The sequence below is a fragment of the Macaca thibetana genome, chromosome 18 (genome assembly GCF_024542745.1).
Source record: "Macaca thibetana thibetana isolate TM-01 chromosome 18, ASM2454274v1, whole genome shotgun sequence".
NCBI classification, from domain to species: Eukaryota; Metazoa; Chordata; class Mammalia; order Primates; family Cercopithecidae; genus Macaca; species Macaca thibetana.
The window spans coordinates 45,353,717-45,369,248 of NC_065595.1; the positions used below are offsets into that span (position 1 = coordinate 45,353,717).

The 15,532-nt window shown below is 41.9% G+C and overlaps 1 protein-coding gene across 1 annotated transcript; it reads left to right on the forward strand.

The window, feature by feature from the left end:
- The first annotated feature begins 838 nt into the window (after window positions 1-838).
- ZNF396 (zinc finger protein 396) lies at window positions 839-11,252 on the forward strand. The gene is given in 7 exon segments (XM_050767296.1): window positions 839-907; window positions 3,907-4,276; window positions 4,279-4,394; window positions 4,670-4,814; window positions 8,265-8,423; window positions 8,426-8,496; window positions 8,498-11,252. Coding segments are annotated over 6 exon segments (999 nt in total). The 5' UTR covers window positions 839-907; window positions 3,907-3,978; the 3' UTR covers window positions 8,708-11,252.
- Window positions 11,253-15,532: the final 4,280 nt, after the last annotated feature.

A 15,532-nucleotide genomic window follows, 5' to 3' on the forward strand; every position in this document is an offset into this window, starting at 1 on the left:
GGCTGTGGTGCATTTAGGCTCAAATTTATTTTATTTTTATTTTTTTGAGACGGTCTCACTTTGCAGCTCAGGCTGGAGTGCAGTGGCACAATCATGACTCACTTGACCCCAGATTCAGGTGATCCTCACCCCTCAGCCTCCCAAGTAGCGGGGACTACAGGCATGCGTCTCTACATTCGGCTAATTTTGTATTTTTTGTAGAGATGGGGTTTAGCCATGTTGCCCAGGCTGGTCTCGAACTCCCTGGCTCATGTGATCCGCCGATCTCGACCTCCCAAAGTGCTGGGATTACAAGCATGAGCCACCGCGCCCGGCCTCAAACTTATTTTTCAATTGCGGTTAAGATTATCTGAGGAAATAAATGTGTATGTATTGTGACAAATTTTACGTGGGTCAGTTCTCACTTTTTCAAGGGCCATTGTGTTCTCCTGTGAAAGCGTGGGGGTTGCGGATGTCAAACCCGCCCCTTAAACCGTCAGTACTTGGAGTGTAACCACTCCAGGAGTGGGAATGGTATTGGGGATTGTACTCAGTGGTAGACAGCAGAGCATTTGCCCCTCTCTGTAATCCTTGGCAACTCACAGGACATTTGAGTTTATTTTCTGTAAAATGGGAATAACCTTACTGAGTTATCGGAGTAAATGAATAATGTAAGCAAAAGTACTTTCCGAAGCAACAATGCTAGTTTACTGAACCGAACACTGAGCAGAGCAGCTGGATTCTCACCCGTCGAGCCTCCCAGTTCTCTCTCCCCTAAGTGCGCGGCTGCGGCGGCTCGTCTCCGTGGCAACGTCCCAGCGTTCCGGGCCCCGCCCCCACCCGCCGCCAGAACCGGAAGCTGTTGCGCAGCTTGCGGTTCCCCGGTTTCTCCCCGACGGTGTCTGGGTCGGCGCTTCTCTGCCGGGAGGTGAGACCCGAGGCCTCTTTAGGGCCCCCAGGCCGCGGTCAGAAGCGGCGGTCCCCGGGCGGTGGAAGGGGGACGCGGAGAGGCGACGGCGGACTCGGCGCCACCCCTTCCTCCGCGCGCCAGTACAGCACCCTCTACACAGTCCCAGATCCCCAAGCCCCTCCCCGCCGCTGCCCCCACATCGCTGTCTGCCCGGGAGTCCGCGCACCCCTTCCCCTCGTCCTTCCCCGGCAGACCCCGGCGCCTGCCCTCCCAGCTGAACCCACGCCCCCTGCCGGCCCCACGCGCCGCCCGTCGGCCCCACGCGCCACCTGCCGCTTCGCCCCGGCGGTTCCCAGCCTGGGAGGCCGGGAGGTCCGGAGACTGTCGGAAGTCAGCCCTCCCGTAGCCCTCCCGCCACAGCAGGGTGGAGCCAAGAGCGGCGTCCCCGACGGAAAGACCCCTGCGTCCCAGGCTTTGACCGAAGCCTCCCCGCCGCGGACCCAGTTCTTTCTGGCCGTCGTGCGTTGTCGGGGGTTCCTTCCCCCCTCTCAGGTTTAGCCCAGATTCTGCGCCTGGCGCTGAAGTGACAGGGCGGCCCCTCTCTTCCAGAGGCTGCTTTAGCCCCGGGGTCCCTCTTATATCCCTTAGGGTACCTGACGGCTCCAAAGCGGTGACCTCAACCTTTCCCACCTCTCGGGTCTCGTTCCTCAGACTCTTCCGGCCCCTCTTCATCTGGGAGTGCGGTTGCCTGCCGCCGCTTCCTCCTCTGCGCAGAGAAAACGCGCAGTGGTCGCCCCAGGGGCCCCTGCTGCCTATGGCCTCTTAACTACACAGCACCATGGATAAGTGTGGACGGCCTGGATTCAGACCCCAGCTTTGCCTTTGGTCAGAGTATCTGGCTTTGCTGTGACTGCCTCCCCATCTACAACATGGGGGTAAAAATAATCTAGAACTTTTATGAGGATTTAACCTTTGTATATTTTTACTAAGGTGTTTAAAACAGTGCTTGGCACATAGTAAATTATATTAATATGTGTGTCTGCTATTGTTTGTTTCATAGCACATCATTGTGTAAAGTTGTATCGTTTATTTGGTAACAAGCTTTATGAACTCACAGGCTTTATACAGGACACTGGTGTTTCTTCAGTACCTAGAACAGTACTTGAAGTGAGAAAAAAAATCAAATGGCAGGATACATAACAAGGGAAGATGGAGGGGCACGTAAGATTTTTAAAGTAGTCATCATTTGCTGAAGTTGTACAAACACTGTCGTATACCTCCTGCCCAATTTAAAAAATGTGATTAGCCCGGGTGCGGTGGCTCACGCCTATACTCCCAGCACTTTGGGAGGCCCAGGCAGATGGATCACCTGAGGTCAGGAGTTTGAGACCAGCCTGGCCAACATGGTGAAAGCCTGTCTCTACTAAAATTATAAAAATTAGCCAGGCGTGATGGTACACGTCTATAATCCCAGCTACTTGGGAGGCTGAGGCAGGAGAATCACTTGAACCCGGAAGGCAGAGGCTGCAGTGAGCCAAGATCCCGCCACTGTACTCCAGTCTGGGCAGCAGAGCCAGACTCTGTCTCAAAAAAAAAAAACCCAAAACAACAACAACAAAAAAATGCGATTAGTTACTGATGATACTTAAGAGTAAAATGATACAAAGAGAAGTGCCATCCCCACCCCTTTGTTGCTAACGAGCTAATAATACTTGAAGAAATCGTTGCCCTCACAAGTCACTATGATTGTGATGGTATTGTGAATTGATACAGTCTTTTTTGCAATATTTTGATAATACATAGCAAGACAGAATTTGCTATTCTCCTTTGATCCTCAACAAGCAGAGGCTTGGGACACGCTTGAAAGAAATACTTTGAAAGGAGAAAAATCGTATATTCATAAAGATGTGCCTCCCAGCATTAATTATAATAGTGAAATTAGAAACAACCTAAGTATTTTAAAATACATAGTTAAGTAAATAATATGGATATGGAAAAAAATGGAAATACATTCAGATAAAGGAATGTGCGGTTGCCTTTGTTGTTGTTTTTCTTTTTTCTTATTTATTTATTTATTTATTTATTTTTTAATAGAGATGGGATCCTACTGTGTTGCATAGGCTGGTCCCAAGCTCCTAGGCTCAGGTGATCCTCCCATCTCCCACCTCGGCTTCCCAAAGTGCTGGGATTTCAGGCACAAGCACAGTGCCCAGCTGATTGGGTTTTGTTTTGTTTTGTTTTGTTGGAATGGTTCCTTTAATGTGGAAGTAATGTTTTAACAGTAAAAGCTGAAAGTACTTCCCTCATGAGACTATTTCTTTGAGCTCTTTGCAGCAAACTGAAAACTGATTGGCTCTTTGAACTGGCTCCAGAGTCATAGCATTTCTCAGGCTTCCCTTATTTCCATTATCTGAGAACTTCTATGCAATCCTGGGTGACTCTTATTGTAATACTCAGTAGCCTTGTGGGCATGGTTTTCAGAATGAGTTGTGAATCGCTTATGCATACGAATTAATGAGTCTTAGCTATTTGGTTCTCTTAAAGAAGTATTCTTCAAAAGCATGTTTTCTGGGCCAGGCGTGGTGGCTCATGCCTGTACTCCCAGCACTTCAGGAGGCAGGTGGATCACCTGAGGTCAGGAGTTCGAGAGTAGCCTGGCCAACATGGTGAAACCCGTCTCTACTGAAAATACAAAAATTAGCCAGGCGTGGTGGCAGGTACCTGTAGTCCCAGCTACTTAGGACGCTGAAGCACGAGAATCACTTGAATCCAGGAGGCAGAGGTTGCAGTGAGCTGAGATCACACCACTGCACTCCAGCCTGGGTAACAGAGCAAGACTCCATCTCAAAAAATAAATAAATAAATAAATAAATAAATAAATAAATAAAAGCATGATTTCTGTTAAGACTAAGGTCAGTATTTCCTATACAGTCTTATGTTTCTCATCTTAGTTGTTTTGTTGTAAGAAGCATTTGTCTTTTGTCTTCTTTCCACTTGTTTCTTTAATCATATTTAAGGAGTGTCCATAAGGAGAGCTTTACTTCCTTGAGGATTAAAGCCCAACAGTACTGAGCTATTTGTCTGTCAAAATGTCTGCAAAATTGGGAAAGTCATCATCACTCCTAACACAAATTTCAGAGGAGTGTAATGGGATTCTGACAGTGAAGATGGAAGAGGAAGAACAGACCTGTGATCTGGACTCTAACCTCCACTGGAGCAGCAGCTATAGCCCAGAGACCTTCCACCAGCAGTTCAGGCAGTTTGGCTACCAGGATTCACCTTGGCCCCGGGAGACTCTGAGCCGACTCCGGGAACTTTGTCATCTCTGGCTGAGGCCGGAGGTGCACACCAAGGAGCAGATCCTGGAGCTGCTGGTGCTGGAGCAGTTCTGGCCGTCCTCCCAAAAGAGCTACAGGCCTGGGTGCAGAAGCATCATCCAGAGAATGGAGAGGAAGCTGTGACTATGCTGGAGGATGTGGAGAGAGAGCTTGATGGACCAGAGCAGGTAAGAAGGATTCCTGTGGAGATGAAGCCCCAGGCTGAGTCAAGAGTGCTGGCACATCACTGGGCGTAGAGCTCTCAAACTGTATTCCCAGTCAGCACAACTTGATGTGTAGGGGTGAAAGTACTAATGGGTGTCCCAGCAAATAGAAGGTGGCTCTACTTTTTACCTCCCTTTTCCTGTGTCCATGATAGTTTTTGCATAGTTTATTCTCTGTCATTTTATCCTCAAGTCCCAATCTCATGGTGTTCTTCAGCCTCAGTTATTCCTGTTTTTAGGTCTTTTTTGGACAAAGGAAGGACGTGATTGCAGAGAAGCTAGCACCTTCAGAAATCACTGAGGAATTGCCAAGTAGCCAGCTCATGACCATGAAGAAGTAGCTCCAGGGAGCATCATGGGAACTTCAGTCCTTAAGACTGCATGGTGAGGGGGCAGGATTCAGTTCATGATGGAAGGTGTAGGGGCCCTCTGCTCACCACACACATCTCGGCTGATTTATGCAAGAGGCCTCAAATCTCCCGCTGTCATCTTCTTACTGTGGAAACTTCTGTTATTTGTCCTACTAAATGAAGATCTTCAGTATTCTGTTCTTCTTTTTCAGATATTCTTATAAAATCTTTAGATATTAAATCCCTGACATCTCCATCAGGGTTTTCATGCCTTTTTAAAGTAGCCCTTTTATGTTCGGGCAGCCCTTGAGGCTTGTCTGTGGGACCCCAAGGTACACAGCCCAGAGACCACTGATCCTCATCATTTCCTATATGACTGCTCAGTTACTGGTGGGATCTAGTAGCAAAATTGCCCATATTGCTGCTAAGGTGACTTTGTTCTCATACATTCTTTGAATACATTTCTCTACTCCCTCACATCCTCAACTGGCCTCAACTGATCTTTGCATTGCTTTCTATAAGTTCTCCAGAATAGCTGTGTAGCAATCTGTTCTTCCACTGCAAATACTAAACAAATAAGTGCTATGGAGAAAAAATAAAAACAAAACAAAGAATAAAGGGGTTAGATGAAGGTAAGAAGTGGAAATAAGGCTGAGTTAGAGACCTTATGGGTTGTGACTGCTTGCTCCTGCTTCAGCCAGAGTAGCTGTGTTTTCATCTGTTTCATATATTGGAACTCAATGTAAAATTTCATTTGATAAAAGGGCCACGCTACTGTAAACAGAATAGCGGGGATAGGATCTTATTATATAGAGTGGTAGGAAGGCCTCTCTGATGAAGCAACGTTTGAGCAGAGACCTTCCTTCTAGATGATCATCTTGGATAAAATAGGAGCCAGAGATTAAGAGGGAAATCCTACTTGGGAGCATCGCCTTCCCTCCCTCCAGCACTGCTTCCATAGTTCAGGAGTGGCTGATACCTAAGCAAGGTTAGAGTTTTTCCAAGGGAATTTTTATAAGAAACTACACAAAGAAAATACAGTAATTTAGAAAGATTTAGAAAACATTGCTTACCCTAACTTGGCAAGTACTGACTCTCAGAAGGCTTATACTGGGACACGTAATACCTCCAGTCTAGAAATTGTCTTAGTTTACTTAGAAAAGTGAAAGTCTTTTCAGGAAAAAGTATTTTCCATCAGGAAAGAGAGGGAGACCATCCCAGACTCAGCAGGGTGTGGTGGTGACTACAGAAGTATCAACCTCAAAGCCAGGTGTGGCAAGAACCACATCCTACCTGTGAGTGTCCTCATGGAGGCCTTTCCTACATTTTTTTAAAGATTCATAGAAATTTGAAACAGAATGCAAAAGGTCCAGGATCTTGCAGTACATGGCAGAGAGAACCAGCATCATGTGATAGAATAATAGAACCATTTCTTAAGGCCACAACATGATTTCTGTGGTACTGAGTCATGTCTTATCAAAGCTTCTGGGAGATGATCTTGGTCTCAGTGCTGTAAAGTATTAATTGATGCCAGGATTTTGATAGTAATGACTAATCATTGAGGTCACTTTGAAATACAAACTAGCAAAAATGAATTTGAGACAGAATCCTTACCATTTATAAAATGATTTCCACTTAAACTAGTAACAATAAATGAGTATGCCATATGCTATGGTTTGAATATTTGTGTCCTCCAAAACTGACGTTGAAACTTAATCCCAAGTGTGGCAGTATTGAGAAGTGATGCCTTTGAGAGGCAATTGGATTATCACCCCTGCCCTCATGAATGGATTAATTCATTCATGGATTAATTCATTCATGAGTTATCATAGGAGTAGAACTGGTAACTTTATAAGAACAAGAAGAAAGGGCTGAGTTAGCATGTTAATATGCTCAGACCCATCACTGTGAAATGCCCTTCACTGCCTCAGAACTCTTCAGAGAGTCTCCACCAGCAAGAAGGCTCTCACCAGGTGCACCCCTCCACTCTGGACTTCTGAATCTCCATAACTATAAGAAATTCTTTTTATAAATAAATTACTCAAATTCAGGTATTCTAAGCAACAGAAAATGGACTGAGACACCACATTTGTGAATAAATACAAGAAATAATTTTAAATTCCTTTTGTAATAACTATTTAGACCCATTTGATTTGATTTGATTTGATTTTTATGTAGGTTTTTTTTTTTTTTTAAGTTAGGTTTATTTAGTTTGCTGCAGCAAGAAAGAGAACACGGCACAGAAACTATGGGATGTGTTATTAAGAAGGAATTGGGAAGGGCTTATGTTAAGATTTGAGCTTATGTTGGGTGATTCTAAGGAGATTGTAGAGACAGCAGGTAGATCCATTTTTAATAAATTCTAAAGAGTGAAACAACTCAGTTTTCTTATTCAGTATCACACTCCATCACTAACTGTTCTCCCCAGACCACCTTTCTCACCCAATCCTTTTGATTAGGCCTTGAGAGGGCCCAGGTGATCACTTATCATCAGTGCCTCTCTGGGTTGCTTTTAATCTTATTTATATAATTACTTCAGCTCCAGCCAAGTCATGTCCCCAGATATGTCCAAAACTGTTGTACTTCGCTTTTATAAACTCATTTTAAGCTCCTGTCTTTCAGCAGCTTCAGTTAAAATGCCACCATGAGGATAACTAAAGTGATTTCTTCAGGTAATGCATCCACATTACACTGGCATTTTCACATCTGAGTTAGCAGTTCTGCTGGAGCTTTAGGCACCCTGAGTCATAAGGCCCTCTGCATCAAGCCAGATTAGTGTGCCGCTTGAGTGACTGCAGCCCATAAGCAGCCATGTACATTTTTCATAGATGTTAAAAGTAATACAAAATAATACAACAAACAGCCATTCAACCAGTAATATAACATCCATACAGGAGTAGAGGTTTTTCATCGATGGGTACTGTGCTACCCTTGATCTTTTGAGGTACTAGTTATCCTAGTCTATATTCTTCCCTTTATTTGCCTAACTTATATTTTCTTACTTTATTTTCCACATTCCCTTTTGGCCCTTTGGCTTTCTTCAGCTCATTTCTTTGTATAGTTATTGATTCCTTTATGATTATTTAGCTTTTATTTGTTTATTGATACCCCAGTACTAAATCTTGCTTCTTACTCCCACTGGCGCATTGGATTTCTCTCCTTCAAGCTATCTCTCTGTATCTCCAATCATTTCTTCTTTTTAAGCCCTTTCTTTCCTTCCAGACTTTCCTTAGTTTCTGATGTCTTTTTATCCTTATTCCTTATTCTGTCTTTTCCGTAGAACTTTTCATCTTTATAGTGTAGTTGACTGCCTCCTCAGTATGTAAACCTTTCTCTTTGTCTTATATAATCTTCTCAATATTTTGTCTTACACTCTCCATCCTTCACATTGTGTGTTGTTTTATAAACATGCTAGCAATAATCATGTATATTTCATTTGGATCATTCTTTCTCTTTCCTGATGACATTCATTTTTCTATTTCAGATGAAGACATCAAAACTACAAATGTGAAATCCGCAGCAAGGCAGAAGACTTCTTTAGGCATAGAACTGCACTGCAATGTCTCTAACATCCTTTATATCAATGCCTCCCAGAGTTCCACATATAGAGCAACCTATGAACAAGACGGTAGGCTTGAAAGGAGACAAACCCTTCTCGGAAAAAACAACACAAATGTGATGAATGTGGCAAAATCTTTAGTCAGAGCTCAGCCCTTTTTTTTACATCAGAGAATCCATAGTGGAGAGAAACCTTATGCATGTGACAAGTGTGCAAAGGCATTCAGCCGAAGCACGATTCTGATTCAGCATCGACGAACCCATACTGGTGAGAAGCCCTACAAGTGTCATGACTGTGACAAAGCCTTTCGTCAGGACTCGAATCTTTTTAGACATAGGAAAAGACACATTAGAAAAGAAGTCCCATAAGTATCATGAGGGAATCAAAGCATTTACTCAGAGCTATTTCAGCACAAGGGAAGACGCAAGGTGCAAACGCTCCTTAGTACAAATCAGTGGTCTTAGTAAGCACCAGACTCCTTTCAAGAGCCATGAAAGCCACAGGAGAGAAGGTTGAAGATCTCATGTCAGCATAATTTGCTTTCCTGCTTATTAATGCAGTGTCAATTCTGATGTTTGCCATTCCAAAGCTTAATTCAGATTTCCATCCCTACACAGCTCTTGAAAAGGCATTCTCAGACATGTTCTACTATTTTCATTATTAACACATATAATGAACTAGTATATATCTTTTTAGACAAGTTGTTTTTTCCCTCATTGAGAAGGAATGTTTGAGTTACTCAGTGTAAAAATAGATATTCTCCTCCATTTCATAACTTAAGCACTAGAATTCTAAAGACCAAAAATTAAAGCACTCAAAAAAAATTCCTGGCTGGGTGCGGTGGCTCGTGCCTGTAATCCTAGCACTTTGGGAGGCCAAGGCGTGGAGATTGCCTGAACTCAGGAGTTCAAGACCAGCCTGGACAACATGGTGAAACACCGTCTCTACTAAAATTCAAAAAATTAGCCAGGCGTGGCGGCATGCGCCTGTAATCCCAGCTACTTGGGAGGCTGAGGCAGGAAAATTGCTTGAACCTGGGAGGCGGAGGTTGCAGTGAGCTGAGATCATGCCACTGTACTCCAGCCTCAGAGACGGAGCGAGACTCCGTCTCTAAAATAAAATAAAATAAAATAATAAAATTCCTATTTTGTCTTCTGTTACCAGATTCAAAATATGAACATAGGATTGCAGAGGCCCAAAATAATATGTACTTCAAGACTAGGCTGAAGTGTCCCAGGTCACTTTCAGGAGGCAGAGAAATAAAGGGCCTTAATCTCTTATGAAAGCACACAAAAGCCTCCATACTACTGATATCAAGTGAATTTCCTATGTTGGAAAAAAATAATCTCCTTTGCAATGTAACTTGGAAATAAGTCAATGGAAACATGAAAATGACTGCATGTCTACAAGGAGTCAGCTAAACAAGGAATGTTTTCATAACAATATTATTCTGTGGGTGCTTCTGTAATTAAGATGATGATCATCTTAATATAAAGAAAAAAGGGAGATGAACGAAATTGTCAAACGAGTGATGTACCACAAGTGTTGGCAAGTACAGTGTGTGATGGAGAAATGTACCACAGCTTAACTAGAGGAAGCCCTTAACTGCTGATGACAATGCTTCAATGTCCCTTTTTCTGACACAAATCAGCTATGAATATGTTTCAGGCATCACAAGACAACCTTTTCAGAGTCGTCTGCATTCTTAGTAAGATGAGTTTCTAGACATGCTGTCATGAAATGAGACCCTGGTTTTGATGCTCTTGTACATATGGACAAATCACTGAAGTTCAATGTAAAGGGTCCACTGCAGTCCCTTATAAACAATTGTTGAACCTAACCATTATAAGTTTTAAGACATTTATGGGATATCTTATTTGGCTTATATATGGGATATGAGTAGCTATAAGTTTTACCTGTATTTAATTCAGCCAGATTCCCTGTTGAAAAATAAAATTACTGAATCATACATTATTAAAATTATTCTGACAGTATAAAAACAACATAATTATCTCTTTTCCAGAGATTTTTGATAAAACTCTGTAATGTTACTACAATAATACATGTGTTGTGTTTTCCATGGTGTTACAGTTACCCAATATGGAGGCAAACATCAGAAATCAAAGTCCTTGGAATAAGGGAAAAGACTCATAGTCAACTTCTTTGTCTGGTTGGGTTCCTCATAAAGTGTAAAACATTTCATTCTTGGAAAATCCAACCGTATCTTCTGGAGTATCTCCAGAAATTGGCTTAGAGGAGCTCCAAATATGTGGAATTACCACAGTCTACTTAGTTACTATGCTGATAAATATAAGATTAGTAGAAGAAGTGAGTGTACATTTTATTATAGAATTTTCTAATAGTGATTATGATTTGTAGTTCTAGTGAATATGAATTTTATATTGAGTTGTGTGTATTTTGAGTCACTAAAAATGTAGGATGCTTTTTATTTGGGGCCCATTCTCTTTGTAATTACGGAGAGGAACTAACCATCTGTTGAAACAACAAATGCCTCAGAGATGTGTATATTGTGAATTACTGCTTAAATACGGAAAGAGTTTCTTAGGTTCTGTGTGAATAAGATGGCAGAATCTAAATCAAGTATTTTGAAGGAAGCACCTATCTTCACTTGGTGCTGCTGTCAACTTTGTAAGGTTGCATTCTCTTTATTGTGAATAATATGAATGTCTTCACCAGAAAGTGGCGTGAATCATATCGTCTATGATGAATCTTTAAAGGGTGTTTCTGTGTACTTTGAATTTCGTAGTTATGTAGGTATCCTAATGAGTGAATGGTACTAGTTTATATAAAAGGAGAATTAGTTAAGCTAACCTTGGTTTTAAAAATTAGCATTTTATTAGCATTTATTATTAACCATTATATTGATTAATTTTCAGGGATAGTAAATACTCCAAAATGAAATTGGTATTGTTTTATGGCTTTCACTTTATCTGGGCCTTCAAGGTTACCAATAATCCTTTGTGGTTTGTTTGTTTTTGTTTTTTGTTTTTTTTTTTTTTTTTGAGACAGAGTCTCGCTCTGTCGCCCGGGCTGGAGTGCAGTGGCCGGATCTCAGCTCACTGCAAGCTCCGCCTCCTGGGTTCACGCCATTCTCCTGCCTCAGCCTCCCGAGTAGCTGGGACTACAGGCGCCCACCACCGCGTCCGGCTAATTTTTTGTATTTTTTTAGTAGAGACGGGGTTTCACCGTGTTAACCAGGATGGTCTCGATCTCCTGACCTCGTGATCCGCCCGTCTCAGCCTCCCAAAGTGCTGGGATTACAGGCTTGAGCCACCGTGCCCGGCCGGTTTGTTTGTTTTTGGTTTTGTTTTTGTTTACCACTCCTATTCTCTTCAGAGACCAAGTCAAATGTTCATCACTGTCCGTACAACAGTGGCTTAACACAGCAAGCCTTTCTGTGTTAGGAATGCTTCTGGTTGCAAAATCCATCTTTGATGGTTTAAACAAATAGGAATTTTCAACCCGAAATCTAGAAGGTGGGTTGCTGGCTCTTAATCAGCAGCTGGAAGGTCTAGCTTTACCTCATGCTATTTTGTCCGATTTTCGAGAGAGCTGTCACAGCTCTAGGAACTGGGATTAAGTCAGGAAGAAAGGACAAAGACAGCCATGCTAAGCAAAAAGCTTTCCAAAAACCCTATCAAAATCTTGCTTGTGTTTCATTGTTACAAGTGTGGTAGGGAAAGCATTTTCAACCTCTAGAGGGAAAGCAGGGCAGATGGGGGTTGAGGACGACATTGGGTTAGCCAACCGTGTTTGCCATGCTAATCCTTTGTCACCTTACTCCTTATGAGCAGACAAGTATGTTTTGCTTCCTGCATTAAAGGAAAAAAAGATAAGAACTCTTACAAGTTCCTGTGACTAAATTTGCCAAATTATTTACACTTCACCCATCATTTCCTTTCCCTCTTCTGAGAATGAGAGAGGGGTCTTTCCCCTCTGAGCCTCACAGCATTCTCACCTCTGAAAGGCCTTGGCTTCCAGTCATTCTTCCTCTCTTCTGTTTCTTCACTCTCTGCCTTCCTTCTGCATCCATCCCTTTAACACTTAAATATGCTGTTGTGACCCTCCCTCCTACCCTATATTTTTCCAGCTCACACTGGCAAAATTCAAGATGGTGGCCAGTCCCTGAGTGAGGGGAATTATGTGACCCTTAACTTTGCCCTCTTCATATGCATTCATCTCTCAACCAGAGTAATCTTGCTAAGGCATACATTTTATCATGCCCTTTTCCTGTCTAAGACATAGGCTTTCCCTTGTTTTAGGATAAAGTCAAAACTGCTAAACAAGATTTTTAAGGCTCTTTGTGATCTGACCACAGCTTACCACTTCAGCTTCAGCTCTTGCCATTGCCTCTGTGCTTCAGCCATTATGAATTGTCAGAAGTCCTCCAGCCTTTGGACCTTTCCATGTACTCTTTTTGAACGCCTATCTAGCTTTCGCATGTTACCTAATTCCTGTGTATTCTGCATGTTTTAGTTTAGGTACCACTTCCCTAACACCCAAAGAGTAGGTTGGGGAGGACCACCACACTCTTATGTTAATTGCATATCAGTCTGTTCTTATCCTTACCATTACATTTATCTCATGAAATAAAATATTTTTAAAGTATTAAATTGCAAATATGGCTTCAAGGAACAGGAGAATAAATGACACCTTGGGGTGGAAAAAGTTACAGAGTAGCAAAAAGAAATATTTTTAAGGCTCTCCTAGTCCTGGAAAGAGTGAGTGAGAGGATGAGAGGGTCAGGCACAGGGTGTCCTTTCACCTCTGCTGCCCAACCCCTGCAGAACTGTGGAGAGGGTTAGGGGAGAATCAGGGGGAGAGGGCTGTGCCCCCTTGCCATTGAGTGCATTGGGAGGAAAATTGTTGAACAGACTGCTGGTGCTCCAACACTGAACTCTCATAAAAACGGCAATTCCATGTTAGGTAAATGGCCTCTGTCAGCTAGTATGTGGCTTGAAAGAGATATGGCAGTTTTCTGTACCTGGTGGGAACCTTGGAAAATAGCTGACTATAGAGCTGGAAAGTTGGAATAGTTGAGCAAGTAACCTTGTGGATCCTGTAGCAAAGAGCTGCAGGGCCCACCAGAGCTTAATGGGGACCTATAGCTCTTCCTAGAAACAAAGTGGAGGCAAATCACCAAGGAAGAGACACTGATCCCCAGCCCAACCAAAACAAACAGATGATTTGTTGCCGCAGGTTTGGTGAGCAAGCACCACAGAAGACCAGCTGCCCAGAATAAAAACCAGAGAAGATCAGAACAGCAAGCCCACCTAACACCCAATCCATAGCACCACCTCGTCACAGGGAATGTACGCCCCCCTCACCTTCTCAAGCAGATGGCAGAAAAGGGCAGAGTGAGAAATAGCCATGAGAGGGAGTTGAACTTAAAATGGACTGAAGAATTCAATTTAATAATTAATAACTAAATATAACAATTTAATTCAGCTCTTTCACCACCCACCCACCCACCCAGTGGGGCAAGGATTCAAGAAAAAAAGATTATCAGTTATAAAAAATAAACTACATTTTCCTTTGCTCATTTGAGAAGCAATGTGATAACTTTTTGCCCTGTTAAATGGAGATTATATCTATTTCTGTATTGACTCCACTATTTCATGTTGCTTGAGAGCATGAGCTGCCTCATTCATTTACCATTGTTTCCTAAGCATCTGGCACAGTACGTGGCCCATAATAGGCACTCAAATACTTGTGGAACAAAAATACTTGAAAATTATGTATCTGATAAGGGATTACTATCTAGAATATATAAAGAACCCCTCCAACTCAACAACAGAAATTTCAAAAATGGGCAAAGGTCATGAATAGACACTTCTCCAAAGAGGATACATAAATGGCCAATAAGCACACGAAAAGATGTCCAACGTCACTAATCATTAGGGAAATGCAAATCAAAAGCACAACGAGATACCACTTCACAACGTTAGGATGGTAATTATTTTAAAAAGAAACAGGTATTGGAAAAGATGAGGAGAATTTGGAACCTTTGTGCATTGCCATTGGGAATGTAAAATGGTGTAGCTGCTATGGAAAACAGTTTGGTGTTTCCTCAAAAAGTCAAACAAAATTCCCATATGATCCAGTAATTCCACTTCTATGTATATACTCAAAATATCTGAAAGCAGAGACTCAAACAGGTATCTGTATACCAATGTTCATAGCAGCATTATTTGAAATAACCAAAAGGTGGAAACTACGCAAATGACCATCTACATATGAATAAACAAAATTTGGTATAGACATACAAGAGAGTATTATTCAGCCCTAAAAACAAATGAAATTCTGATACATACTACAAGGATGAATCTTAAAAACACTATGCTAAGTGAAATAAGCCAGACAAGAAAAGACAAATATGATTCTGCTTATTTGAGGTACCTAGAATAGGCAAATTTGTAAAGACATAAAGTCAAATAATGATTACCAGGGGCTAGAGGGTAGGGGGAATGGAAGTTAATTGTGGATACATGGTTTCTGTTTAAGATGATGAAAAAGTTCTGGAAATGTAGAGTAGTGATAGTTGAATAACATTATGAATGTTCTTAATACCACTGAATTGTACACTTAAAAATGGTTAAAATGATAAATTTTTGTCATGTATGTATTATCACAATGAAAAACAAAAGCATTGGAAGAAACAAAAATGAAGCTGCTTTTTTATAATCCCTGCCATAATAAAGCTTATATTCTAGCAAAGAAGAAAAAATCTTGTGGAATGAATGTTTTTCAAAAGCAAAGAATCTGAAAGATAAAATCCAGATGTCCTTGGTGAAAGGACTGACTGTAAGCCCAAATAATGTTCCCTTTGCCACTAAACATTGAGGACAGGGGATGATGAGATTATCTAAGGAGCCCTGGAAGAATGTTCAAATGGATCATATAGGCCACAGATCCTGAATGGCTAGGAAATAACATAAAGATTGGTTGTAATTTCTTAGATTCAAAATTATTTTCTTGTATAAAGCTATATGTTTAATTACTTTGCTGATTCTCGAGATTTTGCTCAATGTATGTACATTATTGTCTGGGTGTATTAATCTTAGTTGTCTTTGAGTCTAAATGGTTTGTCTTCAACTGAAGTGTCATTTTTATTCAAAGGTGACAATGACATTGGGAGACAGCTTGCATAAGGTGTGGAACTCCAGTGTCAT